Here is a 25,356-nt window from a genome sequence, read left to right on the forward strand (position 1 = left end):
ACCCAGGTGAGGTAATCCTGGGAGCCACACTGAGTGTCAGGCTGCTGGGTTGGACCTGGCCCTGGTTCGCAGGTGTTTGGGAAGTGAGCTTGCGAAGGGAAAAAAGGGAAAATTGCTGTCAACTATCTGCCAAATCAAAAAAGATGAAAATTATGTAAATATTTTTTAAAAAGAAAAAGCCTGATTTCCTCATCTTTCATCTCAAGCTATTATTGACACACACTCCAACAGTCACTTGTCTTTCTTACCACTCTACTATATGAAATTGAAATGACCCTTAACAAAATTCTACGCACACACACGCGCGCGTGCAAACAGTTTCTTACAATGGGACACACAAAGGGTCTCAAAGGGTCTCTGCTTTATGGAATACTTCCTAAATTATCAGGATTACCTAAACTGAGCAACTACCACTTACCTTCAATGCAATTCCTTTTCCCAGTCGCCCTATTTTCTCACAGTTCTTTTTAATCATTTAGGTTTTTTCTTTCTTTCTATTTTTTTTTTGAAAAGCAGAATTACAGGTAGATAGGATGAGAGATAGATCGATTTTTCCAATGCTGATTCACTCCCTAAATGTCTTTGAGAATGGACCCAAGGGCTGGGCTTCCCTGAAGCCAGGGGTAGAAATCTTGCATCATCTTCTGCTGCTTTTCCAGGTGCATGACCAGGGATCAGGACAAGAAGGAGAAGACCCACGCTTGAGACCCGTGACACAGGCAGTGCCTTAACACTCTGCCTCACAACACATTCCCTACATTCTTGGAGAATATTAACAAACATCAAACCCCTGATGCTGAACTCAAGTGGCGTGTGAGTTCCCTCTTCCCAACATCCCAGCCTCACAGGGTACATCCCAGAGAACGAGATACGGAGTCAGGAAACAGAAAACCAAGAATTCCAGGATGTAAAAAACAAGCTGTCATTGCTTTTAAGTGCCCAAATTATTAATTTTTTAAAAATCACAGAACTTGTCATTTTATCATTTCATTGGTGTGCAGTTCACCAACTTCAATGGCGAAACAAGCCCACCAATATCATAGGCAATCATTCCTGAATACAGACAGACCAGGTTGGGGTTCCTCAATAAAAAAGCAGAGCATCTTAATCATATCTCATTCAAGTCAATCAAGATTCCATGAAATTAGAAATCATTCTTTTATTACCCAAAACTTTCAAGGTATCTTCACTATTTATGGTTTAGGTAAGGAGAAAAAAGTAACATGCAACTTAAATTCATAAAGGAGAAACTAAAAAAAAATCGACACTTGAGTTTGTTATCTTCTTGTGACTGCTCAATTTCTGAAAAGCAAATGGAATCTTAAATTACAGGTTACACTCGAGATGCTGAAGAATGAATAGAAACAGTCTAATGGCAGCTCACATTTCTGAATATTAGATGAAGATACCTGCCAGCATGTAGCCATAACAAACCCATTTATGAGAAGCACATGCTAGAGTGGGCATTGGGGTGCAGCAGTTTAAACTGTGGCTTGGTAACACCAGCACCCCATATGAGCACTGGCCCCAGTCTTAGCTGCTCCTCTGCTGACCCAGCTCCCTGATAACATTCCTGAGAAGCCAGGACAGGCTTTGAGACCTAAATCCGATTGGGAAACTCATAATAAGTTTCTGGCTCCAACCTTGGGGCTGGTCCAGCATGACTTTTGCAGCTGTTTGGGTAGTGAACTGGCAGGTGGCAGATCTTTCAAACAACAAATCAATCTCTCGGCCTAAATCCATCTTTCAAACAAATCTTAGCAAGTCAAATTCCAAATTATAGTCATGTTTTAAATACTATGCTTTCTAGAAACCTACACACTCTAGAGTCCAGAAGATACACACACCTGAGGAATTTTGGACTAGATTTTTAATCAAAACTAACTGGCAGGTTTCCAGAAATGTAGCTTCAACTAACGTGTTTAATCAACATTCTTCATTATAAATCCTCATTTTCCAAGGGTTATTTTTTTAGGATTTGTTATATTTTTATTAGAAAGTCAGATATACAGAGAGGAGGAGAGGAGGAGAGGAAGATCTTCCATCTGTTGATTCACTCCCCCAAGTCGCCGCAACAGCCGGAACTGAGCTTGATCCAACGCCAGGAGCCTCTTCTGGGTCTCCCATGTGGGTACAGGATTCCAAAGCATTGGGCTGTCCTTACCTATGTTCCCAGGCCTCAGTCAGGAAGCTGGATGGGAAGCAGGGCTGCCGGGATTAAAGTGGTGCCCGTATGTTCCTGGGGCATGCAAGGTGAGGAAAACCTCCTGAAATAAAGCAACATTGCAGCCTCTGGGTGCCAACACTGCCAACAGGAGGGAGCATGGGCTGTGAAAGCACAGCTAGTGCCTTGGTCACCGGCTCACTGGAGCCACAAAGTGAGACCAATGCTAACACACAAAGCACATGCAACCATCATGCACAACTCTAATTTTACAAGATGTGGCACTAGGGGCTGGCACAGTGGCATAGCAAGTGAATTCTCTGCCTACAATTCCTGCATTCCCTATGGGCCCTGGTTCATGTTTCACATGCCCCATTTCCAATCCAGTTACCCACTTATAACATGGGGAAGCATGACCCAAGTCCTTGAGCCACAATATCCATGTGGGATACCCAGAAGTTTTTGGTTCCTGGCATGTCCAGTGGCTGTAACCATTTGGAGGGTTAATCCGTGGATTTCTCTCTCTCTTTCTCTTTCTGTCTGTAATTTTGCTTTTCAAATGAAAATAAATAAATCTTAAAAGAAAAAAGAAAGATGTGGAACTGAGTTCTCCTGGGCATTCTGATTATTCAAGTTTACAATATCCTCTGTAAATCTTCTACCAGATTGACTCTGCCATACCAGATTTTCAGAGAGAAGAGATTTTCAATATTTATAAGCAATACCTCTCAACATCATCTTGGGTAAGCCACCCTCCCTGGTAAGGCTAGAGGCCACCTTCTGTGCTCTTAGAATATCCCCAAATTCCTTTACTTTCCTCTGAAGTGGTGCTGCCCTACAAGGAGGCATCTCTCAGCTGAGAGCCTCTTTCTCTAAGAAAATCTTCCCTTAGACAAATAAATGACTTTTTCTTCTAATCTAAAACTTTGTAGAGGATGACTTCAGGATTTATTTTAATGATACATCCTAGTGCTTCTCAAAAAGAGTGCCTACAACCTGAAATGCCTTCCAGCTCACGTAGCCTTATTCTCCTCTAGAGAGAAAGAACAGACTCATGGCCTAAATACCGACTAGAAATCAGGGCTAGATTTGAGAGTTCCTTCAACTCTCATCAACTTTTCATCCCTGCTACTCTATTTTAAAACCCCTTTCTTCTGTTTTAAACTACAAAACACTAAATTTTTACAGCAGCCCAAAGGCCCGTAAGTTAGATACACTGAAATAAAACTATAACCTATAAAGGGTTACTCTTTGCTAAAATCCTTCTCTGAAGCGATAATTTGGCTTTTAATTGTGGCAACATCCAACTTCCTTGTGTTCTTCAGTGACTTGGGCTCTCACCAGAAAATAAAACTGCGTGAGGAGAGGAACCGGGTAACTTGTTTTGATTGTTCACCTACAAATCAAAGTAGCAGGAAAAAGTGTGATCATGTGCTTATCAGCAAAAACAAAAGCTTATGAAAATAATACCAAAACATTCACGCTTTAAATAAACAGTTCTGTGTAGGACAAATATAAGCCTAGACAAGTCCAGAATGAGATACACTGCTCTGCATGACAAGTAACTTGATCTTTTTTTCAAGCATAATTTATCCCTTTGGAACCCTCAGGAGTGTTAAAATCTGCCATATCAAAAAAAAAAAAAATGTGATCACTTTCCAAAACAGTAGCCAGCTAAGCATCTTGCACATTAATGTGCATTTATACGCACAGTCAGGATCCAACAAATAAGTGTCAATTAAAAAGCTTTCTTCTGATTGAATTGGAAAACATTATAAGAGCTGAGTTTTTATACATAAGCACCCAAGAGACAGAAAGCACTGTCTAGTTTTAGAAGTAAAGTTCTTTTCTTAAAAAGTATATAATTGCATTCTCAAGACTAAAAAGATTAGTCGCCTTCAATGGATTCTCAGAAAAAAATAGAATCCTATTATTTCCTCTCTACCGAGGAGTAACATCTCATAATTACAGGAAAGCTGTGCATTAAGTTGCCCACTCAGGAAGTACCGTTTCCTAATAAGATGCAAACTTAATTCACTCTCACCAAGTCAGCTACAAAGAGTAAGTTCTCACCTCCCACTGTCCTCTTTCATCTGTAATTCTTCACATTACTTCAATAAGAGGCACTAAAGACAATCCATTAATCGCAAGATCCCCTCCCATCTAGATCATACCCATAAGAAGCAAAGACAAAAGAAGATGTAATTGTGTCATGAACAGCCATCCAGCATGATAGGAAAGCAATCTCAATTGTTCTTAGGGCGAGTTTAACTGTGACCATTGGACACTTGTGTATCCCTTCTTACCAACAGATGGCCCTTGTCTAGGGCTGATCCACAAGAGCGGCCTCTGTCCCTCCCACTACAAATACATCTCGCTCTCCTTCAACGCCTTCCCAGAGCCTTTCAGTTACAAAAGGATGTGCTGACAGACGCCAAAACTAACTACCTTAGAACCATTACGGTCTTCCTTTACATATCTCTTCAACACTGTATTTGTCTGTGTTATACCTAATTTAAAGAACCATGAACTCAGAGGGAAGAAACAGGGAATTCTTCTGGCCTGAATCCATCATCTTCCAGATGGCCAGTCACAGACAGTGATTTGTGCAGAGTTCGATGATAACACACATGCCTCCAGAAACACTGCAAACAGGAAGTATTATGGCCTCTTTTCAATGACCAACTTCTGCTTCCCTTCATACTGGAAATAATAACCCTTGATTGGAGAGTAGCAACACTGAAGATAATAAAATACTACTGTTTTTTAAAAACCTTGCATAGGCCCAAAACGTGACTCACTATTTATTTCTCCATTATTCATAGAGATTCAAAACAACTCAGTTTGAGTTGTGGTCCCTAAAACAAGGACAGCTTTCATTTCAGTAACATCAGTAGCAGAAGGCTGACCCAGACGTACTCAATTTCAAAACACACAAATCCTAGTCCTCTCTTATGATCATAAACTCTTTCACTGGGAGACCCTGAGAAGTCCACAAAGCAAGGTTTCACAGTGTAGAAAGAACTTGGGAGACAGAGAGAATAGAAATTCAGATCGGGTCTGGGAAACGGAGGTTCAGGACAAGAATCCATGTTAGCATCAGTTATCAAGGAAACAGGTTTCCTGCCTGGAAAAGTATCAAGGTTTCCTCCTACATCATTGGGAGGCACAGGCCTGTGTGAAGGTGGTGGCGACTCTCCCAATTGGGAATAATTACACTTCTCACATCTCTCAGAAACAGAGGTATGCGTGAGACCTGACAAATACCACAGGAACATCACCTCTGATAGAACATACCCTTTCCTTTCTCTCTCCAACACCCCTGCTTAAAAAAAAAATCACACACATGCGGCTACTTTCAGTCCCTTCTCTGCTCTGAACTCTTCAGCGTAACCGCTTTCTTCTTGTTCCTTTACAGGCCATTTCTAGGATCAGACGTCACACTGTGAAGCAGTTGCCAGAAATATTAGAGACTTTTGATCTGCTCATACGATCCTTATCGCATTTAACAAGGAAGGTAGACTACAGGAAACAAACAGGAGATTCTAAGTTCTGGCTCGCTCTTTCACTGTTAGTTGACCTCAGGCAGGTTGCTTCTTTGAGTCCCACAAATGACATCATCCGCTGGGCCGGGTGCTGCATGAATTACCGATTGAGCCATGGCAAGCTCCCTCGCTGTAACAGTGATTATGGCTAACATTATGCGGCTACATATAATCAACAGATTAGATTTATGCTAGTAATTACTATGATAGCTCCACTCTAGTATCTTTAGACACACCCAAGCCTTCAGGGTCAGATTTGAGGGCAACGATGCCAAGGGGTTCATCTGAGGCCATGATGAAGAAGTCACTCCAGATGTTTTTCTCAGGAACATATCCTTCATCATTCGGCACTGTGAACTTTGGCACCAAACGGCCTGCTGCATTTTCTTGATGCTTTTGGAGCCTACCAATCAGGGTGGCCCTTTTCAAGAGAGAAACAAGTAAAAACTGCAGATTTTCTTGGTCCCTAGGGGGCAGTCAAGAGTCTGCTTGTGGTGAGGTTCCTGATTTGGGTATAACCGCCTTGTCAGGTTTTGGACCCTTTGTTTCTCGTGATCCCAGAAACTCCCCCTCTACAGGGGAACATCTACAAACCAGAAATTACCTGTTCAGCTTCTAATTAGCAGCACCTGCTCTGTGACCACGCTTCTTTCCTCTGCTTCCTTTAAGTGGTAGTCAAACCCCCACCTGGACATCTTACCAGCAACAAAACACATCCCAGGACACAGGTAGCTCCACAGGAAATAAAGCCTCTGGATTTGTGCAGAAAAACTGCTATAAACAGCTTCGTTTCTTATTATTAATCCATCTCATGTGGGGATTTCCACAGGCGGAAAGGCTCCCCAAATGCCAGGAGCTGTATTTTCTGTGGATCATTGAAACCTAATTCTTAGCAGGCCAGTAAGCCCCACTACCAGACTTTCACACCATCAGCAGATCACAGGTAAGTCCTGAATTATGGGCTGTGGAGAACAACCAAGGCACTGAAAGGCAGATTCACTTCTTTGCCACAGCTTCCCACATGCCACGACACTGGAGTTTCCCCAGAAAACGTAAATCTTACGCAAGGCACTGTTCACACACAATCGTTTTTTCTGCATCAAGGCACCAAGACATGCACAACGTACACAACTAAACCTGTCTGTTGTCGGCACCTGTCCTCCTTATGAAGGCCTTCCTGCTCCAAGCCAGTCCATCCTGACAACGCTCAGGACTTGAGTATGCCGTCAACCTCAACAGCACCAACATCAATCTTTGCTACATGCAGTACATCTGTCTGCAAGGGTACCATGCAAAGTTTCAAATCCAACTTCAAAGAACAGCAAAACAACTTGTACTCTCAAAAGCCAGCACAGAACTCTGAGGGGCAGCCACTCCTCAATCCCACAAAAAAAAAACACAAAAAACCTGTTCTCTACCTGTGAAGCGGAACCACAACGAGCCAACATCTACAGGGAGAGGAAAGAACCCCTCGAGGCTGCTCACCTGCCTGAGTCCCTTGGGTGTTCTCTTTCTCTTCCCGAGGTGCTGGCAGAGGTTGCCGTCATTCTCCCGATCCGAGCTGTAGTGGTGAGGGTGGCTCAGTCTGCTCTTCTTGGAGTGAAAGGACAAGCCATTGGTAAGTGCTTCTCGTTTCTTCTTGGTCAGGGGAGTCTGGCGTTTCTCCACGCGTTCCTGAGGCTTAAGTGCTACATCTTTCTGTAGAAAAGAAAGGAAGGGGAAGGAAGTGATGGTTACATAGGTAGCTAGGGTCACCTTCAAGATATAGATTATTTCAGGGGAGAGAAGAGCAGGGTGTGAAAGCACCCAAAACCATGAAAGATGGCCTTCAATTTTTTTTGCAGTCCCTAGCTCCACCACAGATGTATCCATTCTCTCCTCATTGGACAGAATACTCCGCAAACAATCTGCCCATTCAAACTGGTTCCCCGGCCCCCGAGAATACTGGCTTTTCTGTCTGAGTCGGTCCTGGGTCCAGCAATGATGACATTCCCCAAGGACACTCGATACATTCACTTCCCATGTTGGCACATCAACTACTACACTTTTGAGGAAAAACAAGTGCTAAGTGCACTCTTCGTTCCAAAGAAATCACAAAGGACTGAACACACTGAAGCAGAAGTGGGCCAGAAATAAACTGTCCGTTCATGTGATTAAGATGTTTTCTTAATACATTATGCTTTTACCACATGTTCCTCTGAGATGTTATCTTCTTGGGAAAATGAAACATCAATAGCATCACCAACACCAAAAGAAGCTTTTCATTATTCTGCTGGGTGGTTGGGACGGAGGGTGGATAGAAGCGAAATCAGTGAAGTGGGGATCTGCACCTGTACGAACAGGGCCTGCAGGCAGCTCCTCATACACAGACACACCAAGAGGCCAGTCTACATAAAGACATCATTCATCAGCAGGCCGGGGAGTAAGCCACTGCAATAAACAGGCTCCCAGAGCATCAAACGACCTAGTACATGCAGAAATGCACAGAATCCTAACATACACTATACACACTAAGCACTAAATGAAAATGATCCGACACTTAGTGCTTGATAAGTGAGTGGACATGATTCTCTTTATACAGAAAACACCACTTAATGGGGCCTCATCCCTCATCATATCTCAACTCTGTGGCCCTAAGATACACAGTGCCAAGGCATAACAGCCTACACTTTCACTCATGGAGCCAGCATCCAATATAGGTTCCAGTTCGAGTCCCAGTGCTCCACTTCTGGACCAACTCTTCTCTGCTCGCTGGGGAGTAAATCACCGTTTGGGAGACCTCCCTTCTTCTCTCTCTGTAGCTCTGCCTTTTCAAATAAAAATAAATAAATCTTTAAGAAAATAAAAACTTGGCCCAGGGTGATGGCCTAGTGGCTAAATCCTCAAGCTGTAACCACGAGGATCCCATGTGGGCACTGGTTTATGTCCTAGTTGCTCCACTTTCCACCCAGCTCCCTTCTTGTGGCCGGGGAGGGCAGTGGGGGATGGCCCAAAACCTTGGTAACTTGCACCCACGTGGGAGACCTGGAGAAAGCTCCTGGATCCCGAATCCTAGCTTTGGATCAGCTTAGCTGCAACCGTTGCAGTCACTTGGGGAGTAAAACAGCAGACAGAAGATCTTTCTATCTCTCTCTAACTCTGACTTCATAATAAAAAAAAAAACTTTTTTTTTGTTTTGCTAAAAAGTTCATGCTTTCTTTTACACATTTCTCATTTGCAAAACATCACTCATTCTTCCCTCTCTTTCATATCCAACATTCTCAACATAGCTATCTAGTCTGTGGCTTCTCACTATCTTGTAACTGCCTGCTTGCCATCAAGTGCTGGACTATATCCCCAAACCAGCCATATTCATTATTTGAAACCTTCGGCCTTGCTATGGCCCATCTGCATATCCCCCAAATGTACTCAAAGTGTTGATATTAGGTGTGGGGAGATGTTGTGGAAGGCAACTGAATCGTAACAGTAGAGCCTACAGGCCTTATCAAAGAGACCTCGGGGAGCTTACGGGCCCCTTCCAGCACATGAGGTGACAGCTGAAAGGAACCACCTACAAGGAACAAGGCCTCCCCATTCAATCAGCTGGCATCTTTGTACCTCCAAGCATCCAGCACAGTGAGAGACAAACGTTTCCCAATTATTAGCTGCTCACTTCACAGCATTTTGTTGAAGCAGCCTGGGTGAACGAAGATAGAGCTTAATGCTGTGGTTTTGCTTTGGGCTCAGAAGCCCTCAGGTGCACACGCCTCTGTTCTCTAGTTCCTCCCGGGGAAACCTTCTTTGTAACACCAAGCTCTCTGTGCTCATGCCTTCACTCACTCAACACACTTCTGCGCATCTCTAGCGTGTCAAATACGAAAACTTAGCCTACATAGGAGGCGAAAAACAATGGTGTGGGGAAAGCTCCAACCTTACACAGCCTGGAATTTGGGGTCAGATTCTAACCAAATCCTATAAAAGTTGAATTACTGCTCTAAGAGAAAGGTGGAGGGTGGGTGCTAAGACAGAGAGGATCCACCACAGAGGAGGAAGTGGTGCTGAGCTGACGACTGTCATTTGACCTAGATCCCAAAGGCAGAGCTCAGAGAACAGCTTGTTCAAGGGCCTTGAGGCAGCTGGTAGCATAATCCCTCGAAAACATGTTAAGGAGGGCAGGGACTAAGTAGTTCAGCTCAGGAACTCCAGAGTTTCGCACAAGCCAGGCAAGCAGTGTGGGGACAAAGTATGCTTGTAACATACACATAAATAATCATTTAAGACATCCCAAACTACAAAGCACAGGAGTGATTTTAAAGTACTCTAACCTACCTATAACATCCAAAGAAGCAAGCAAGCAAAGATGATTGAAACTGGAAACCAAGGAACCCCTGAGCCACTGCTGGCATGAGAAGGAAAACAGCAAACTGCAAAAGGCCCCAGCAAAGGGAAAAGGTCTCATCCTTGGAGGGGTTTCTGGTCTACCTGGCAGCTGTCTTTCCCACACACAATGCCTTCTGCCATCCAAGGGGCATTCCTGAGGCAAGCAACATATAGCAAGAAGCGCTTGAGGAAGATAAGCTAAGATGAAAGCCACAGCATATGACCACTGATTCTGCAGTTCCAGAGTCTGTCCACAAGGCTACCACACACCCAATGTTCAGTCAATGTCTGCTGAAGTGAATCCTTTTGGTGTGTGTCCACTTCCTCAGTGGGCTATGTCAAATCATCTGCTCAGATCAACAAATGTCCTCTGTTTTCCTATCCAGGCAAGACAGCTCTCATGAAAATGCATGCCTGAACCGTGGCAATGCTAGCAGGAGAAGCTGAGAGAGGTCCATCATGGGCTACTCCGATATGCTATGATTAAACGGTACCACTTCTAAGGGTTATAGAAAAACAACCCACTGGCTAAAAAAAAACACTTTTCTTTGTCACACAGCCCACTCACTGCCCTGCATCGTATACATGTGGTCTATCGGATTTACAAACAAATGATATTTAATAATGTATCAACTGTGCTTTTTAAAAAAGAATTACACCATTCTCTTTGGAAACCAAATCTTCTTTCATACTGAAGGTGCCTCCAAAGTATATTGAAAATTATGTGCTATTCCATACAAATTTGAATTAATATTTATGAGAGTGTGTTATAATTTCTCCCAAATCCATTTTATTTTCATGTAGCATATTAATCAAGGCATTCTCAATGCACTACAGAATAGCGACACAGAGCAAATGGACCCCATGCCGTGACATTAGCTTGTAAGAGACCTGCTGAAGTCTGAGCAGCAGCAGTACAATCATCTTAGCTCCAATTAATATTGAGATTTTCCACTCTGGAGGGTGGGGGGTATAGAGAGAGGAGAGAACAAGCATCAGTGTATGCAGAGGTGACTTAAGAGGCAATATGAAATGAAATGATGTAAAAAAAAAAGGTTTGAATCCAAGAGGTTTGTACTTTCAAAGAAAACACACCGATTTTTATTTTCGGAGGGTACACAGCTGTGTACAAATTACTGACCCTTTAAAATAAATTTTGAAAAAAAAACAACAGTGCTGATTCATTCCCTCCACAAACAGGTTTGGCTGTTTGCAGTGTATAACATAAGATGACCATTTAACTCGTCATTGTCCTTCATTTGGGGGTGGGGGAAGGGATGACAAAAACTGGCCCGTATTGGCAGTGAGAATCACAAGCAAGTCTGATCAGGAAACAACTGCCAACGCCCCCACTCAGAACACCTGTGCGATGGCGTATCTGTAACGTACACGCCTCTCTTTAACACACAGGAGAAGCCCTCCCGCAACCAAACAGAAACACTGAAATAAGAACGTCCTGAAAGAAATCTGGATATTCTCTACAGTACTGCTACAACATGGGGCAAAAAAAAAAGTGAATCTGGCTTATAAAATAATGTCGTGGATCAATGGACGACATAGTTTTCAAAGGCATAAACAACCCACCGTGATGTACGTCAGTGTCCTCCAAACCCCTAAAAATGTCCATCAAAACTGTCCACGGGTCCTTTTTGAAAAACACAACAAAAACAAAAACCCAAAAAACAGATGGCCATATTTCATATTTTGCAAGGGAAGTATTTAACGAATGAATGAAAGGGGGCAGAACAAACTACCCCCAAATATGCCACTTTAGTTTAAGGATTATTTTCATAAAGGCATTTGAGAAACAAAAGACACCAGAAGGGCCCTATGCAGTTCAGCACAGCAAGAGAAAAGAAATTATCACCACACACATCCCGATAGGAGAGCAAACTCCTCTGTGGAACACCCTCACTGTCGCAGGAGACGACACATTTTCTTACTTCTAGAAATGACAAGTCTTGGTAAAACAAAACAACCACCACAAAACCAAGAAAAACAAAAACAAACAACACAGGAGAAACAGATCTTATTAAAAAATATTATTTATCTGGTCCCATACATTTCTGACTTTTTCACAACTGCCATACCCTTCAACCTACTAGTTTTCGTCATTTCTTTCCATCTCCATTTCCCTACAGGAGCCCTATATACATGTGACAATCTTTATGCTTTTCTCCTATCCATCTATCTGACCGTAATTCACTGCTCAGATCCAGTCAAGAGATCCTTATAATGTGCAGAAATCAAAACTTGCACCCCCTGCATAAAAACGAAGAAGAAAAAAGCAGAAGGGTAGAAGGACTGGGGAGGGACCTGGGTGGGAGGGGAAGCTCTTAAGGCATTCACTCAACAATGAGAAAAAGCAGCAAAGCCAGCCACCCAGGCGGCCAGCCACCAGCGCAAGGCTCATGGTAAAGGAAAAGATTTAGACATATTTGCTGGCAATAGAGGGGGTAAGCGGACAAGCCATGCACAACAGATGGGAATAGGTTTCCAGAACGGCTGAAATTATGTGATTTTTAGGTCACTGGTGATGGAGAGCAGGGTCACCGTGGCACATCTGCTGAGAGGCTCGGCGACTGACTAGCCCAGGCAATTTCCTCCAAACCCTAGCCTCCTTCAAAACAGGTGATCCTGCTCTGCTCCCAAATTACAATCTTCCACCAAAGGCTTCTTCTTCTGCCACTCTTGAATTGCAAAATGAAACGGTTCAGTGTTGTGCAAACTAGAGGAGAGCAACAAATTGCAGATGAAACACTGTGCAGGCTGCAGGGCTCCATTTGCTGATTACAGACGAAGCCAGAGACAACAGAAAATGAGGACACCATTTGCCTGCCTTGCATGAAATAGGTTTCACAAAGAGTCTCCATCTGATTTTTCCGACCAAACTAATCCGAGGGCAGCCCATCGCTTACACAGCAGCTGTGGTGTGTGTGTCTGCATGTCCACATGTGTGTGCGATAGAGGGAAGTAATTGTAAAAGAATTCCATCTGTTATTTCATCTTAGGAACTTACAAAGAAGCCAGGAGAAAAACAACATGTATTTTACGTGTCGTCATCCAGTGGCACTAATGGCTATGCAAGGTCTTTCTAGTCTGTCATATCTTTTCTTGGTTTATTGGAAAGCATTTGTATTTGTTTTGAATGGTTTTAGAGATGCTAATCCCACCGACGCATCACGGCAAAAGAAATAGGAGGGCCTAGTATAATAAGAAGCAGAAAAATAGAAAGCACAAAGCTTGCTTACAACTCCATCCTGCCTAGATGTAGCCACACTAGCTCCCTACTTTGCACTTTTAAGTCCAAGGATTTACGAACAGATTCTCAGGCATCAAGATTTTTAACAAGCAGAGGAGATGGTGTGCAGGAACTTACAGGGTACACAGTGAGCGTTCAAACACGAATCTGTAATATTCACCTCTTTTCAAATCTAGTATCCAAACTCCTACTACGTGCCATGTGCTCCACCACGTGTAGCATTTCAAAACTCCAGCCACTTAGGTAGCGAAGAGCAACTCCAGGAATTATGATCCTTGTGTATACCAGATGAACATCCAGGAAGGTGTCCCCCGTACCAGCATCAAGACAGAAAAAAATAGCTGGACGGAACATACCAGAGCACTCAGACGAGACCTACACCTACACAGAAAGTTGATTTTCTGCAAAAGTACAAAAGCAGGTCTGTAGAGAAATAGCTTGCTTTCTAACATAGTGAAAAAAATGGGTAACTTTAAACAAAACTGGTTATTTTTTTATCTATAATTCAATATAGTCAGAAAAATCAACTCAAAATACATTGTAACCCCCCAATTCCAAGACTGGTAGAAGAAAACATTGGACAAAACTGTTCAAAATTTAGGCTAGGCAAAAATTTTGGGGGGGAGGGAATATCAAATATGTAATCCATGAAAGAATAAGCTGATAAATACCACTTCATCAAAAATTAAGACTTGCTTATCAGAAAACACTGTTAAGAATAAGACAGAAGCCAGCACTGTGGCATAGCAACTCCTGCAGACCATACTGGATGCTGCTCCACTTCTGATCCAGGTCCCTATTAAAACACCTGGCCAAACAGTAGAAGATGGCCATGTGCCTGGGACCCTGACACACTCGTAAGACCCTGACGGAGTTCTAATCCTCTGGCTTCCTGCTGGCCTACTCCTGGCCATTGTGGCCATGTAGGGAGTGAAAGATGAGACGAAAGGCATTCATTCTCATGCTCTCTCTTTCTTCCCCTAGTGTGTGTGTGTGTGTGTGTGTGTGTGTGTGTGTGTGCATGTGTGTGTCCCCATCTCTACCATTCAAATAAATAAATCTTTTGTTTTAAAAAGACACAAACAGAACAAAAGTATTTGAAAAATATACATAAAAACTTTGTAAGTAGCATATATATTAAATATTCTCAAAACTATTAAATAAAGAGGAAACAACCCAGAAAGCAAATCTGTGGTTGCCTGGGATAGATAAGAAGAAATTTTACAGGTGGACATGAGAAAACATTAAGAGTGACAGACACATCGTCTTGACTGTGTTAATTATTATATGGGAACAAATACATAGCAAACAGTATGCTTTCAATTTTACCCCAATGCAGTTTTTTTTTTTAATGGCAGCTCTTTCCATTAGAAGCAGCTAGCTTGTCATAGTTACTGATAACCAGGTTATACTCAGTCATCTATTCAAAGAAGCTTGCCTTTCACATTTCTAACACGAAGGGATGCCCACACTCCAGAAGGACTGGCTTGAGGCCAGGATGTGGCAAACACTGCCACTGAGACAGCCCCGCTGGCAACACTAAGTTCTCTGGCAGACTTTCACATCTTACTGTCACAAGGTAGAGTTCATATTATGAATCTCTTTTCCTTTATGTCCAACATTCCACTCTCCGTGATTGTTTGGATACTAACATTTTGTAAAGTTTTGTTCTTTTTGTTCCTGGCATCCTGATGACTATTGGGCCATATCCTCTCTGAGGATGAGCATCATGAATTCAGGAAGCAGCAGAAGGAAATAGAAGTACAATTTTACCCTGAAGCATAAAACATGGAGGTAGCTTATCAAGGTGTAATTAACAAATGATAACACACAGGAGAATCTAAATGGAGGGAAGGAACAGGTTTAAAAGAAAAAAAATTATTCTGTATAAACAAACATCTGCCAATGGTTTGGTGTCATTGTCAGAGGTGACGGGGCAAAGAACACTGGGATGAGATCACAACGCCCGGTTAAAGCACTGGTTTTGAACACTCTGAGCATTGAAATTGTCTCAGCAGTACCTCCATTCCCATAGATAATTGAGAGTTTGGCTGCTGTAAGGCCCTAACACACTCGAAGTGGTTGAGTCCCTGGCAAGCACATGTGATTGCTTAAAACAGTTTAGGCTCTCAGCCCTGAAGGATTCCTAAAATTGGATTACAGTTCCTCCAGATAATCTGAGAAATACAGCATGACGAAAAGGAAACCTTCAAAAAATAAAAAAAAAATTAACTCCTCCAGAACAGCAAAACAGTCAGAAAGCTGAGCAAAGCATGACTGAGACAGAAAATCCCATCAGTGAGGGCTTCAGGGCAGTAATGTGACAAAGGATCAGTCTAGGACGGGGAAAGGACACACGCCACAGAGGAGAGGATCGTGCGCATGGCCAGAGAGAAAGTTGGCACCACAGGATCTGTGGGTCTCTTGGAGAGCAGAGGCCACTTCCAAAGAAGAAACACAGATGCCTAACACTGAGAAACTACTCAATAGCACAAACCGCTGGGGTTATGCCAATCAACTCACATCAGGATATATGCCATCTCAGGGTTAGGATAGTGGGTGCTCTTTCCGTGTTTCCCTTAAGGTGAACTATTCTTGCATGAGGAGCAAAGGGACATTTTGTCTACTTTGGGGATACAAATTGAATCAGCCACTATTCGGCTTTTTGGTTGGCCATTCCATGCAAAAGATGAAGCAAAGTTGAATTAATGTATTTTTCTATAGTGCAGGAAAATAATTAGCAAATGAAACTTATTGATAACACTCAGAATAACCTCCATGATTAGAAAAGCTTTTGTCATGCCTGAAGTAAAAGTGTGGCAAACTATGTTTGGAAATATGAATTAGGGGCATGGGGATGTTGTGAATATTCTGTTATTCTTGAGGTAATCCCACAAGGTTCAGAACTGTACCAGATTTTCTTCCATAAACTTTCAAAATCATTATCTAATTCTACTCCCACACCCATACTGCGGGGAAATCAATATTGTTAGTTTATATGGTAAAAGAGAATGAAGAAACACCTAGAGACATAACATAAATTACTTCAGGAGAAGCCAAAAAAGGAAGGACCACAGGAAAATCTCTGGACTTGCCATCTGCTTTGTGCCCAAACTGTCATTCACTGGGTCTCAGCCAGGCAAAACCACATTAGTAATGAGGCATACACTTTGTTTTTCTTCACTTTATCACCCTGCCCAGCTACTCACACGCCTTAGTGCTAAATGACCCATGTTCAATGTCTCCAGCTTACTGTAAGTGATATGTAGTTGAATGGTTACGTCCCTGCCTTTGAAGAGTTCTAGAGGGAAGCTGGATAGTCTTTTATTTGGAGACCTTCTCTGGGTCTGAATTTTCACTACAAAAATAGACAAGATGCTGCATGTACCAGGTCTCCAACCAGGAATGGCAACACCTGGCCTCAGGTGACTCTTTCTACAAAAGATGCAGTGCAACCTCTAATAAAGTAGAATGGAATTACTCACAGGTGGCACAGAAAGCAACAGACTGGGAGATGGAGAATTCCATTCCTCTCTGCCCTACTACACTGTGATCAACGGGTCCTTCTAATTGTGGCCCCTAAGAAGGCAGGTTTGCATAAGCAGGCAGCAGAGAACACCATGCTTGACCTTGGTTAGGTCTGGTGGTGCTATCCAGGAAATGGTAACCACTTTTCAGGTCCCATTTCCAAAAACAAACTGACAAACACAGAGAACAAAGGGGAGGAAGGCAGAGTTCGCTCACTCAGCAGACAAGAAGTTTTACGAAATGTGATTTAAAGTTTAGATCTTCTCAGTAGCAAGAAAACGACTTCTGGAAGGATTTGTTATGTGGTTCTGAACACAGTTTTACATGGCATATTAGGAAGGATGAGACAGATGGCAAACAAACCCTATGGAGTTCAATGTTTCAAATAGTTCTATGAGGCTACTAAAGAAAAACGAAATGAGTATTATTGCTGGTTTGTCCAAGAAAGAACAAAAGATGGCCAGGATAACTGGGCCCTGTCAACCACAGAAAGACCTGGCTCAGTCCCAGTCCTTGCAATCACCTGGGGAGTGAACCAACAGATAGAACAGCTCTTTCTGTCCGTCTCTATCACTCTGCCTTCCAAACAAACAATTCTTCAAATATATAAATATTTGTGAAATTTCTATTTACCTTTCAAGTTCTTTTATATTTGTTTTATTTTAAAGATTTATTTACTTGAAAGAGTTACAGAGAAAGACTGAGAGAATGAGAGGGAGAGATCTTTCATCTACTGGTTCGCTCTCCAGTTGGCCTCAATAGCCAAGGCTGGGCCAGGCCAGAGCCACAGCTAGGAGCTCCACAGGAGTGGCAAGGGCTCAGCACTTGTGCACCTAGAGACCAGAAGTATAGCAACCAGGTAACCAACCAGTACCCATAAGGGATGCTGGCACTACTGGCAGCAGCTTTACCTGCCACACCTCCAATGCCAGTGCTTTAACTAAGCCGTGATTTGAGAATTACATATGATTTGCAGAGGGGTCTGTTTCTGAATAAAAGGAAAAACTGATTTAGGATTCTTCACAACTTCTGACATTCTTAGCAACTACAGTTGCAAAGGTGTTCAGTTCCTTTCAAAATCATTATCTGACTAGATTTTCCTAATAACTTTATAAAGCAGCCACTGTTCTCATTTTATAAAAGGAAAACATAGAGGCTTGATAAACAAATGACTTCTCAAAGTCAGAGGAGCAGGAACGAGGCACATGCATCAGGAGACTTCACTGCTTTCACTCCCCTAACACTAAGTCGCTATAGCTTGATTTCTGTCAGGATTATGGTCTTTTTACGAAAGGAAAATTATGGCTTAATTTTGACTTATGTTTAGATCCTTCTCCACGCCTTCACTTCCCCTATGAAGGATAATTACTGAAAGGCTATGCCTTTTTTATCAGATACCTGAACTCCTTCTGGGAGAGGTTAAGCAGGCAACAGAAATTCCAAATAGATATAAAAGCTCAAGTTTTCTGCTAAAAATGACCAATCTTCGCATTTTTACTTCAGGGGTAAAATGTGGTGGAAAAAAAAAAATGATACCTTCTGATCTTAAAGGAGTTAAGAAGCTGCACAGAGGCTCCAGGTTCTGAATTCTGTAAGTTCTATCAATGTGACTCAATAAATATTAATGGGTAATGACAAAACTTATCATTAGTCACAGGTGCAGAAATGCCTGCTTAGCACTTCTGCAAATGCCTCCTCAGTAACTGAAGCACACAGACGGCCTTCATGGCAAGCTCTCCAGCGTTGGGGCTTTCTCACCCAGCCCAGCCCGTGCCTCTGCACTCGCCAACACTGCCCTTCTTCTCCTCCAGGACTTCTATTTCAGGATTTACCCACACAGGATTTTCCTCCATCTGGCATCATATAGGTAACAATAAAACAGAACTACCCTGAAGGTCTGTAGAGATACATATAGAAAAGCACTGAAAGATGTACCCACAGACCTAAGACACAGACCAAATAAACTTTTCAGCCTGAATCTATAATGAGAGTGAATTAGAGTCTACAATTATGGTCATGGGAAGAAAAGAAGCTTCAGTCAGCCACTATATTGACTTTAGACACGAAGAACACTGTCCATTTGGATAAAGGAATGAGGTAATTAGGTCACACAAGGATGTCTAGATTTTCAGCCTGTGTCTTGAATAAGCCATGGGCTTCTTTATATACCAAAGTTTCCTATAGATGGATTTAGTGATGTGTAGACACTTATTGGTTCTATCAGATTTGATAATAGAATCAATCTCTCCCTTTAGAAGCCCTGAGTTAATGGCAAAGTTTATTAAACTGCAGGCAGTCATTCAGAAAAGATCAATAGAGACATGATTACAGAGTAACCAGAGGATTAAACACGAGATTTATCACAAAAATAAACGGAATTAAATGTTCTCTGACAGCACTTCAAATGCTGTCAATACTTTTAACTCATAATCTATGTTTTCTGTGTTTACCTAATAGGCAACAGGGATGTCTGATTTGAGAAAATGACTGCTCTACAGAAGCATAAGCCCCGTAGATTTGTGCAAAGCATTCAGAGGCCCTTCTGAAAACATCCCCGCGTTTTTAGGCAGCAGCGGTTGCTTCGATGCAGAAAGAGCTGTGGGCAGTGAGCTCAGCTGAGTTCTGATGAGTACATACATGTTCCATCTGTCCGTTCTTACGTCTGTGCACCCTCACAGGCACACCACTGGCCCCGGGTCCCATGAGCGATGTCATCCAACAAAAAGATATCAGCCCTTCCCCATCCAGAGAGGAGTGACTGACTGGTGCCACGACAAGCCCAGCAAATTACATCCATAAAGGCAAAAATCCGCAGCGCAGCCTAGGAGAGGCGACCACTCACTAAACAAACTGGCAATGGCGCATGCACTCACCATCAGCACGGGAGTCGATACACAAGGTGGCTGTTAAAGCCGACACTGATGCCGCAGTGGGTGAGAACGGCTCTGCAGGACTGGAATGATAAAGGCCAGGCCTGCTGTGTGAGGTTGGGAGGGTGTGTACTTGAGCAGATGGCTGGTCGGGAAATCAGTTTGGGGGGAAATATTGAGCCTGTGGCTTAAAAAGTCCCTTGGATGGCAGGCTTTTTGTTGTTGTTGTTCTTGTTTTCTAGTGTCTAGCTGCCATCTCGCTGCTAGCACACACTCCATCCTACAGATGGCACTGGTGCTGCCTGCCCCTGCCCTGGTGACCAGCAGGCTCTGGTGGTCTCTACAGTGGTCCAGTCTGTCAGCTGTGCTGTCCAAAGTGAAGAGCTGGATCGGAAACCAGCCCTTCATCAGGGTCGTGCTTCACACCAGAGCAGCTACTTTTGTCCTTAACCTCCATCACCCAAAGTCTCTCAGTTTCTCAGAGGACAGGAGTGTCATCCTGCCTGCTTATAAGGGGATCCAAGGGGCCAGCACCATGGGATAGCAGCCTAAGACTCCAACTGTGGTGTTGGCATCCCAAGCGGCTTGCCGGTTTGAGAACAGGCTGCTCCACTTCTAATCCAGCTCCCAGTTGATTGCCTGGGAAAGCAGCAGGAGATGATCCAAGTCCTTGGGCCCCTGAACCCACATGGGTAACCAGAAGAGGCTCCTGGCTTCCAGCAACAGCCCAGCCCAGCTCTGGCTATTGTGGCCATCTGGGGAATAAACAGGCAGATGCAAGATCTCTGTCCCTCCTTCTCTTTAACTTTGCCTTTCAAATAAAAAGAGTCAATCAGAAACAGAAGCATGAGGGTGAGGGAAAGGAAGAAAAGAAGGGACTTTAAACTTGACCCCAAAAGCTAGAGTGGCTCTGAAGAAGAGAGACCAAGCTTCTTATATCTGGACTCTTCGCTGATAAAGCTCCTATCGGTTTTTTTATGCACTTGACACTCCAGAACCTTCATCCCAAGGAAACAGACCACCTCCACACACTTCACTCACTTCTTCCGCTGTGGCTTGGCTGCAGCCAGCACTGCCACAGACACACACTTAGGTGGCACTCACATCTGCCTCTGAGGACTGGCTTTGCTATTCTGTGCCTTTCTGACTGAAGAAATCTCTGGGAACATAGTGACAGAGCTATGAAGAAAATAAAATGCGATATCCCTGCCACAAAGGAGACCAGGAAATAAGTGATAAATAACTTACAGCTCCATTTTCCTGAATATGAATAGCAAGACCTTAATAATGTAAGAGAAAAGAAATTGAGGGTAGGTGTTGTGCTATAGTGGTTCAGGCTGTGGCTCGGGATGTCAGTACTGCCAATTTAGAGTACCTGGTTCAAGCCCCACCTACTCCAACCTTCTGGGCCAGAACTGAATCAGTTGATGATGGGCTAATTCTTAGGTTTTCTGTTATCCAGAGTTCCTGGCTTTGGACGGGCTCAGATGCAGCTATTCCATTCATTTGGGAAGTGAACCAGAGGGCAGAGGGTCCACTGGTCGGAGTCTCTTTGTCTGTCTGTCTCATTCCCTCCACCCCCCTGTCCCTCCCTCCTTTCTTGCCTCCTTACCTGCCTCTCTCTTTAAATGGACATTTCCAATCAAAATAAATAAACCTTTACGAAAAAGGATGCTGGGACTACAGGGAGGCATTTGGGGCAGTAGTTAACATGCTGCTAGGAAGCCCCACATCCCATATAAAGGTGCCAGGGTTAAAGTTCTCCTTCTGCCACTGACTCCATTTTTCTGCTAATGCATACCCTGGTAAGCAGCAGGTGATAGCTTAATTAATTGGGACTCTGCCACCCCACACTGGGAGACCCACACTGAGCTCCAAGCTCCTGGGCACACAGAGAGTAAACCAGGATATGGGAGTTCTCTATGTCACTTTGAGTATCTATCTCTGCTTCAAAAACACATGTGTACACACACTGAAAAGTTCTTACAAAATGCTACATGGGGCCTGGTGCGGTGGCGCAAGTGGTTAAAGTCCTAGCCTTGCACGCCCAGGATCCCATATGGGCACCGGGTCTAATCCCTGCAGCCCCGCTTCCCATCCAGCTCGCTGCCTGTGGCCTGGGAAAGCAGTCGAGGACGGCCCAAAGCTTTGGGACCCTGCACCCACGTGGGAGACCCGGAAGAGGCTCCAGGCTTCGGATCGGCATAGCATTGGCCATTGCACTCACTTATGGAGTGAATCATCGGACGGAAGATCTTCCTCTCTGTATATCCGCCTTTCCAATAAAAATAAAAATAAATCTTTAAAAAAAATGCTACATGGCATAAAAGAACTCCTGGTAGGGTCTGTTCTCTATATATTCTCACAGCTGTGTTACTGAGTATCTTTGAGTATGGCAAATGGTACAGTAGATATTGTATTTACAATATTCTTTTAATTATCAAAGGATATTTGGCTTTTCACATATAAAATTGGGGCTATTCATAGCACCAAACTTACAAAGCAGCTATGAGGATTCAATAAGTTAATAGAAATCCTGGAATATACCAGGAGTTCAATCAAAGTTAATTATGTTCATTACTATTAATTAACTTTTCCAAGGTCACTGAACTGTGGAAAGACAGTGCCAGGGCTCAAGGCTGATCTGCATGGCTCTGAAGTTGATGCCTTTGTAACAGGTGGGTGAAACAGAATCAGAGCTCTGGATGTGCTGCTCTGAGCAAGGACCGTAAATTACCATCTGATGGGAAGCTCAATGCCCCTATGCTTCTAGTTTTTTTTTTTTTAAATATAAGCATACCACTTGGTCTATTTAATCTGAAATAATGCAGAGAAAGTATAACTTACTCCTCAGAATTACACAAGGGCATAAATTTTTAGTATTTCTTCCTAAACCTGTCTTCTGTAATTTATGAGACATGGAAACAAGACAATGTTCCAAGAAAAAGAATGGGGCAGGGACAGGTGGGAGGGAGAGGGCAGGAATTTCCCATCACCACATGGAGCAGAAAGGTTGAAAGCTTCAGGAAGGTTGGGCATAGAAAGAGAGCAGTACTTTATGCTCCTGATAGATCCCAACTTCAAAAGCCTGCCATGAGACAGGCACGAGGAAGCCTGGAAGAGCACGTGCAACCAATTCCACCGTAAATCTCTTCTCAGCTACTTCCCTGCTGATTTTCCAGAAGACATAGCTTGTCTATTTCCAAAAAGAAAGCAAGTGCATATAGTTTCTAGGTCCAACAAAACATGAAAAAAAATTACCTGTGCGGCCTTCTGCCAGAGCCAAAACTTTTCTTTTTTTTTTTTTTTTAAGTGGGGGTTGTGAGCACTTTTGGACACTCTACTAGGGAACTCCTCAACGTTAACATCTGAAACGCTCCCGCACCGGCCTTAATGGAACAGGGAGAGATGACGAAAGGAGGTGGAGAAAACCTCTCCTTCCCAGCTGAGCTCTGACACATACAGCACCGTTTGGGAGGCGACTTTATGTGCTCTTAGGAGTAGATTAATGAATGTAATTACCTAGCATTGTGGCTGTGAATGCTGCAAAAACTATAATTTATAGAGTGCTGTAAAGTTCTAATGTGTTTTTATGTCCATAAGCTGCTTAACCATAATCTAATGCATTTGTACAAGAACCGCCTAAGTGGCTCTCAGCTGAGCAGTGAGCACAAGTGCCTGAACCTTGGCGATTCCACTCGTACGTCTTTATAACCCAACCCCGTGTGGTAAGCATCGGAAGGAAACAGCTGCTGAATTACACAAGTAATTCCACAGACAGTGACAAGCCTCTCCGCTGCTTTCACCGTGGGAGGAGTATCCGGCTGACGAAGGGCCACGGGCCTTAATTAAATGCTGGAGTGGTGCGGCACATGCACTGGGTAGCTTTTTCCTTTGCTGTCATTTTCCCACCAGCTCTGCTCTAGCCCTGGACTCCCCTCACCACGGTCCCCTGCAGTCAGGAAAGGGGGAGGCAGGAGGGATAAAGCAATGTTAAACTAATGTCCTACTTGACATCCAGCCTGGACCAAAGCTGACCGCGTCCATCCAGTTTTCCCTCTTGTTCTGCAGTAACATTTGCAAGGAAGGGCAGCTACAGCTCCACAAGCCTGTAGCAACTGCAGACGTGTTTCTGTTCAGACTGCCTCAGTAGTGGGCCTGAAGTATCTCTTGGGATTCTTGGGAGAGATGATTGTGATGAAGATGAGAGTGCTACTGTCACGGTGCTGGTTAATGCTTATGAAGAGCTTACTTGGCACCAGAATCTCATGCCCATGAAAACCCACAGCAGGTACTAGCACAACAGTCACACTGAGATGAAGGTACTGAGGCCCAAGATTTGTCCTGGACAGCTCACGTTTTCAATCAGCTTCTTATTTCACATCTGCTGTTCCACTCAACAGGTGAGTTACTTAACCCTGTCTTGCTCTGTATCTGAGGACACTCCCCGCATAGGATTGCTGTGGGCACTTTTAAAGTCCAAATGCTTAGAAAATGCCAAGACAAAAAAAAAAAAAAAACTGTTCACTCCACACTGTCCATCATTGTAATCAGTAGCAATGGAATATGCAGAATATGAATATACTTGCAAATGGAAGGAGGGGAGGCCCACATTTTGGGGCAACAAACATTCACAGCCTCAAACATCTGCCACTGAGAGTTCTCGAGGCGTATCTTGAAATATCAACAGTACCAAGTAATGGAGAAAGGAGCAGCAGCAAAGTGCAACAGGTTAAGCTCCCCTCTGCACCCCCAAAGCACAAGCACGAGCCAAAGGCTCTCCCCAGAGACACTTCACAGGTTCCCAAGCGTAGGAGCAAAGCAGAGTCCCAGCAGCAGGATTCCCTACGTTCTCCTCAGCGTTTTAATAGGAACATGATATGATATCTCTGAGTAAATATTTTAGTACGCATTAAAAAAATAACAGCTTCAGGAAAACACAAGACTAGAAAATCTGAGAGCTATTGGTTGAGTTTAGAAACATAATGGCATTACATCAGTGACTATGCGGGGATGAAAAGCCAGCTCCAAGACACACACTCGGAGTAAATTAGTATCATGGCTAATACATAATTGATATTCTTCCTAGTAAAAAATGAACTGCTCTCCAGCATTCACAGGATGAGAGATGTGATTTGGATTCAATTAAAAGCTCTATCCTGTACAAGGGAAAAAATTCTGCCTCTCAGAGAGAGAGCCATGTGGCTGCCTCTTTAATTCTTATCCCAGATTGGCCTCTGGAAGCATGGAGATCCAGCCTTTTCAGCAGGCTAGGTTTCCAACACCATTCCCCTCACCTTCAGTCTCATGGACACATCTCAAGACTCTGTCCTTCAAGATTCCAGAATAAATGAGCTGACTGCTGTGGGAGCAATTTCTAAACACACAGCAGTTCCACACCCTCCCTGCTACCTTTATCTTTCCTCTTTGCCACTTCACGATTCTCATCTATCCTGTCACATTGTCACATATTTCTCTTTTCCCCTGTTCCAGTGCTCCATGGTGTCCAGTCACCTTCAATAAGTCCTTTTCTACCTTCTGACTCGCTCTAAGAGGCTGTGTAACTCTCCAGTGCGTGCACCAAGACAACAGTACCGTCTCTGTCTCCATGAGCCCTGCCATGATCCA

The 25,356-nt window shown here is 43.5% G+C and overlaps 1 protein-coding gene across 4 annotated transcripts in view; it reads right to left on the bottom strand.

The window, feature by feature from the left end:
• The window catches only part of AUTS2 (activator of transcription and developmental regulator AUTS2), a 1,065,184-nt gene that overhangs the window by 788,327 nt on the left and 251,501 nt on the right, over positions 1–25,356 (bottom strand). For all 4 annotated transcript variants that reach the window (XM_040972777.1, XM_040972778.1, XM_040972775.1 and 1 more), the window contains exon 2: positions 7,195–7,407. In XM_040972777.1, the coding sequence (XP_040828711.1) occupies positions 7,195–7,407 (213 nt within the window). The remainder of the gene's footprint in view (positions 1–7,194; positions 7,408–25,356) is intronic.

The sequence above is a fragment of the Ochotona curzoniae genome, unplaced genomic scaffold (assembly GCF_017591425.1).
Source record: "Ochotona curzoniae isolate NIBS_2020 unplaced genomic scaffold, NIBS_Ocur_1.0 contig_2321, whole genome shotgun sequence".
NCBI classification, from domain to species: Eukaryota; Metazoa; Chordata; class Mammalia; order Lagomorpha; family Ochotonidae; genus Ochotona; species Ochotona curzoniae.